Source organism: Aegilops tauschii, chromosome 5 (assembly GCF_002575655.3).
Source record: "Aegilops tauschii subsp. strangulata cultivar AL8/78 chromosome 5, Aet v6.0, whole genome shotgun sequence".
NCBI lineage: Eukaryota > Viridiplantae > Streptophyta > Magnoliopsida > Poales > Poaceae > Aegilops > Aegilops tauschii.
In genome coordinates, this window is record NC_053039.3 from 51,692,991 (window position 1) to 51,699,195 (window position 6,205).

At 48.1% G+C, this 6,205-nt stretch overlaps 1 protein-coding gene across 1 annotated transcript; it reads right to left on the reverse strand.

Moving 5' to 3' along the window:
* Positions 1-640: 640 nt before the first annotated feature.
* Positions 641-1,268, reverse strand: LOC109761655 (protein WIR1B). Its single transcript, XM_020320478.4, has 2 exons — positions 1,060-1,268; positions 641-948 (listed from the first exon to the last, which is right to left on the reverse strand). The coding sequence occupies exons 1-2, from the start codon at positions 1,190-1,192 to the stop codon at positions 824-826; spliced, it is 258 nt and encodes an 85-aa protein (XP_020176067.1). The 5' UTR covers positions 1,193-1,268; the 3' UTR covers positions 641-823.
* Positions 1,269-6,205: the final 4,937 nt, after the last annotated feature.

Below are 6,205 nucleotides of genomic sequence, written 5' to 3' on the forward strand. Positions count from 1 at the left end.
CTATAGAAAGAATTCAACCTAAATTCATAATAAATTTCTATGAATTTCAAAGAAATTCACTCTGAATTTAGGTCAAATTTCCTGTATAAGGGCATCTATTTTCACTTTGAGAGGAGCTCAACAAGGCAGAGGGGGACGGGCTTATAAACCGGTATGAGCGCCCTTCGGTTGGCGAGGTGGGACTGAACTCAGACCGCAACGAGGACCAACCCTTTAGTCCCGGTTTGTGGCACAAACCGGGACTAATGGTCAGGGGCCAGGGGCGAGGCGCATTGGTCTCGGTTCGTGCGTGGAACCGGGACCAAAAGGTCCAGACGAACCGGGACCAATGGCCCACGTGGCCCGGCCGGCCCCCTGGGCTCACGAACCAGGACAGTTGCCTTCTTTGGTCCCGGTTCGTGAGCGAACCGGGATTAATGGTATTACGAGGGCCGAACCAATGCCCTATTTTCTACTAGTGGAGCAATGACCCCTTTTGTATTTGGGGTGATGTGTAACAATTTTTGTTATCCTTTTTAATTAATGAATGAGGATGCCTTCATTTTGTTTTTTTTTTACTTTGTGCATTGGTATATAGCTGTAAATTCCGAACCAAACGTAATATCGTCTCCACAAAAATTGACCATGAATTCACACGAAATTTCAGACATGCAACAATCCAGATTTATTCGAGTTTAAGTAGGTACAAGTACATCACGAGACGGTATTACCGTGTACATAAGGTGGTGCGTGACAGTAGATTAACTTGTGCTAACCAATTACATATATCGATGGATCCTCGCAAGCATTGTGTCTGGGAGATGGGGTCTGCGCGCGGATGTAATTAGGGCTGGCTACCCGCCGGTGGTTTACATCCATAAACTGTGCGGCACCCACGGCCGGTGTAGGGTTGACCGGCACCGCCCGGCGTCGGAACAGCAGGGACGTTAGGGTCGAGAGCACCGGTGCCTGGACGGGAAACCATGGACGGACGTTATTCAGCAGGTCGAGGTCAGCATGTATAACAAGTTAATCAATTACAAAAATGAGGAAATGAACGGACACCGTCCGACGACTGACCTGAGGTGGCGGCGTCGTGGACGGCGGCTCCAAGACAGACGGAGCTGTTGATGATGACCGCGGCGATGGCGACGAAGAGAGCGATATGCACGAGCGCCGTGGGACGACGGCCGGCAGCACTGTGGGACGCCATGCTGGTGTGTTTCGAGCGAGGCTTCGAAAGCTAGTTGTGCACGTCTGCTATCCTGCTCTGATGCTTGCTGTTCGAAGAAGGCCCGTACGTATTTGTAGACCGTCCGTGTGGTCGAGAGAGAGAGATACCACCAAATTTCTGCGGTTAGTCAAGGCCCGCGTGACTGGTGGCCGTACACGACGACCGACGAAAGAGACATATGCAGTCGATCAATCGACGAGCCAACGCACGCAGCGACGACCGAAGATAAGTCACTACGGCCGCGCAGCAAGACAAGATTCCCTTCTCCATTTTTCTCCGGTCAGTCAACCAGTCCCCACATTGCTTACTTATCTATGTGAAAAAGTATAGGATTGCTGAATATTATGTTGTTTTGATCTAACCCGTGCATTGGGTATATATAGAGGTACAATGGAAGGAGAGAGACTTGGAGTAGAGGACAAGTTAAACCTATCATATCTCTATCTCTTATCTCTATCTTATACGTAAATATACTTCTAACATTCCCCCTCAGTCGTAGCGGGAGTGAAGCAGACGATTGCGACTGAATTTGAAGTCTTGCGCTTTTGTCGTCTTCTTCGCTGCATCATCATCAACTGCGTTTCTGATGGCTGATAGGTCGGCACCTAGGGCGGTGACTGCGTCCCCTTCTGGTGCCTTCCCTGTCTTCTCCTCTATTCCCTCCCGCAGTCACAGCGGGAGTGTCGTGGACGCAAGTGACGAGACGGACGTTGTTGACTGGAGTTGTTGCCGATGAGTTGCTGTAGATGTAGCCATTAATGTCGAGGTAGCCGATCATGGTGATGTAGCCATGGTTGAGGTAGTCGTGGTCGATTGTGTGTTCGTCGTGGATGATGAAGCCGCACAAAGCCGGAGGCGCAAAAATGCGCTATGAAGGAGCTGCAGACGTGGACGATGCACCTTGCGGATGTCAGAGGGTGCCGTCGGCGATGAGTCCACCGGTTTTGCCAAGACCGGAGGAAGCCCATCGAGCACACATCGGTTTTGCCATAACCGTGTGGCTGTGTATGGTCGTCACTGTAGTGACGCCGTGTTGATGCAGTCGTGCCGTCGTGGATGACGCGGTCGATGCCGTCGTCGTGACGCGGTCATTGTCGTCGTCGAGGTCGCGTCTTGCAGAAAAGTCTGTCAGAGGACACTCGTTGTCCATCTTGTGGGCTGGGTTGTAGAGGCGGCGGCGATGGATTGACGAGATTGTTGATGAAGACCACGTTGATGTAGACCTTGGCGTTGATGTGTCGGTGATGATGTTGCAGCGGCATGTCGACGATGATGTGTCGGTGATGATGTTGCAGCGGCATGTCGATGATGATGCGTCGTTTGGAGGCGTCCCTCGTGACGACGAAGTGTCGATGCCGTGTTCTGCCAAAGAAGTATGTTGGCTTGTAGCCTGGCGTAGTCGTACAGCTAGATGAAGTGATCAGGTCGGTGCACAGGCGTCGTCGATTGAGGTGCTGGTGTGGCTCGGTGAAGATCGATGCATCGGCTGGAGGAGACCACCTACACGCGTGTGTGTCTCGATCGTAGGCGAGGGCAGGCCTGGAGTAGATGACCCAGCTCCTGCTCGTCGTTCTTGTGTCGATAAAGATGAAGATTGGATCTACGTGGATGAGCAGTATGTCGCCGCTCAGCCCGTCAGCCGAAGTCCCTAATTTGCTTGGAGTCCTGGTGCATCACGCATGCCTCGAGCCTGGAGGCTATGCCTATGATGTGGTGTCAGCTTTATCTTGCATGGAGAAGCGGTGCATGCTGGCCGAACAACGCATGGAGTGAGCTGGATGTGGTCGCTCCATTGCCGGCCCGCCTGGCTGAGGTCACGTTCGTGCTAGCGAGTCGCTGAGGGCCTGTCCTTCATGGAGTCATGGCAGGGGGCGTGAGTGGATGGATGTGGGTCGTCGTCGTAGGATGCGCGGTGGAGTCGACGGAGTGGAAGAAACTGCCCTCCCGTGATCCGCGGCATGCATGCACGGGTTCGTCGCCCATGAAAGGATGCAGTAGGCTCGTGCATGTGTGTCATCATCCCGTATCGACGTACAGGATCCGGCGGTAGTCACATGCTGGAGTCGAAGGGATCGATCTGCAATGCGGCGTCGTGGAGTTGCTTGAGTCGAAGTAGATTTGATCTGCCGCGTCACGGAGTTGCGAGAATCTGGTGCCTTCCCTGTCTTCTCCTCTATTTTGTTGAAATATATTGCCCGCCTCCCTCCATCAGTTCGGATTTTTGGATGAGTTAGCTGGTGCATGAATTCAATATGGTATCAGAGCCAAGAGGTCTTGAGTTCAAGACCCTGCCAACGCAGTATTAAAATAAAAAGATCATGCGCCCTACTCCGATCCCACGTCTAAGGATTAAAATAGCCTAGACGTGAGGGGGAGTGTTGAAATATATTGCCCGCCTTCCTCCAAAAGTCCAAACTGATGGAGGCTGGCGGGCAATATATTTCAACACTCCCCCCACGTCTAGACTATTTTAGTCCTTAGACGTGGGATCGGTGTAGGCCGCATGATCTCTTTATTTTAATACTGCGTTGGCAGGGTCTTGAACTCAAGACCTCTTGGCTAGGATACCATATTGAATTCATGCACCAGTCAACTCATCCAAAAGTCCGAACTGATGGAGGGAGGTAGGCAATATATTTCAACACTGCCCCGCACGTCTAAACTATTTTAGTCCTTAGACGTGGGATCGGTGTAGGCTGCAGGATCTTTTTATTTTAATATTGCGTTGGCAGGGTCTTGAACTCAAAACCTCTTGGCTCTGATACCATGTGAAAAAGTATAGGATTGCTGAATATTATATTGTTTTGATCTGACCCGTGTATGGGGTATATATAGAGGTACAATGGAGGGAGAGAGACTTGGAGTAGAGGACAAGTTAAACCTATCCTATCTCTATTTCGTATCTCTATCTTAAACATAAATATACTTCTAACAATCTACACTACAAGTTAAAATTAGCACAATGGCTATATGTAAGACTATTGAATTTACAATTTGGGTAAGTCAGTTTTGTGAGAGGAGAAAGAAAAGTCTTAGGCTAATGATCTAGTAGAAAATTGACTAACCCAAAACAAAATTCCAGGCGTCTTACGTATGTGTCCTTTTCTTTTTACGAAAACACTAACGTTCACACGTGTGGCAACATTGCAACTCGCCCACACGTCTGGATCACCGTCCAGTTAAGTTTGCACGAATCTTGACACATCGAGGCAGTTTTCGCGTGCCACGTACGACAAGGCCGGTGCGTGGGCGTTGGAGAGGTCGCCCACACGCCCCACAATACACGGTTGCCAGCTGCGCTGTGTGGACGAACTCGTTTCTACCCACACAGCCACCACCTAATCCACGGGCGTGTAGGCGAACTGCTTTTCGCCCACACGACAGTTGTACGTTGTTGGATGGCAACTGTAGTTGCACGTACATGGCAACTAGGAAAACACACATGGCAACTATGATTTGTTTGCTAGACGGCAACTGCAGTTGCGCGTACTTGGCAATCAGATAAACATACATGGCAACTGTGATTAACCACACGTGGCAACTAGGTAAACACACATGGCAACTATTGTTTGACCATATGTGGCAAGTACTTAATCACACACGACCAATATGGTTTGATTAAATGCGGCAACCACCATAAATTAGACATGGCAACTATAGTTAACCAAAACAGAGAGAGTTGCTATGCTTTTACAACCATATTTGCCATCCCGGATAACTACATCTGCCATCCCGGATGGCAACTAAATCGTCATCCTGCGGGTACACTAGTAGAAAAAGGGTCAAATGTGAGACACATTAGTGTCGGTTTGCATTTGAACCGGCACTAATGTGTCCATTAGTGCCGGTTCAAATGGCTAGGCGGGAGGAGATCTTTAGTACCGGTTCGAGGCGAACCTTTAGTACCGGTTCATACCATGAACCGGTACTAAAGAGAATGGGGACCGGCCAGCACCTTTAGTGCCGGTTTGTGGCACGAACCGGTAGTAAAGAGGTTGTGGCATGCTGTTTTTAGTCCCACCTCGCTCCCCTAGCAAGATTTTTACCACCTTAAATATGTTACTTCTCAAACTATCACAAGCACTTGGTCTTCATTGAACTCTATGTGTATAATTTATGGTCGCAATATGAGTCTTCACCGGTTTTCTAAACCGTTGAGGACTCATATTGACAATTCAGATTGTACACAAAAAGATCATTGATAATCAATGTATTTTTTTATGATAATCAATGTTTTTAAACTTATTTGAACTCCTGCCTATTTTTGCGTTCAGTATACATTATTCAAAGCGACGCCATCAATTTCCAATACGTTCTGACATCATTTGCTGTTTTTCAGTCATTTACCGATTTGTTTAGAGAGCTAAATGACGATGAAATTGAAAAACACTACAAAATGAACTCTGAAAATGTTGGAACTTGGCATGGTATCATCATTTCACCCGCATAGCATGTGTAAAAGAGTAGAGAGGGTCACGGCGAAAACTGGACGCACCTCGTGTACAAACTGGACAATCTCTTTCGGAGTATCAGGGTTTCGGACGAGAACTCATCTGTTACACGGGCACTTCAATGTTTTTTAAACTTATTTGAACTCTAGCCTATTTTTGCGTTCAGTATGCATCATTCAAAGCGACGTCATCAATTTCCAACACGTTCTGACATCATTTGCTGTTTTTCAGTCATTTACCGATTTGTTTAGAGAGCTAAATGACGGTGAAATTGAAAATCACTACAAAATGAACTCTGAAAATGTTGCAACTTGGCATGGTATCATCATTTCACCCGCATAGCATGTGCAAAAGAGTAGAGAGGGTCACGGCGAAAACTAGACGCACCTCGTGTACAAACTGGACAATCTCTTTCGGAGTATCAGGGTTTCGGACGAGAACTCATCTGTTACACGGGCACTTCAATGTTTTTTAAACTATTTGAACTCCAGCCTATTTTTGCGTTCAGTATGCATCATAATAAAACAGAAAATAAATAAAA

Excerpts from the sequence above, each read along its gene's own strand:
- LOC109761655 (XM_020320478.4), bottom strand. The coding sequence starts at position 1,192 with ATGGCGTCCCACAGTGCTGCCGGCCGTCGTCCCACGGCGCTCGTGCAT. Across the intron at positions 949-1,059 it reads CCACGACGCCGCCACCTCAG|GCACCGGTGCTCTCGACCCT; the intron begins GTCAGTCGTCGG and ends TTTCCCGTCCAG.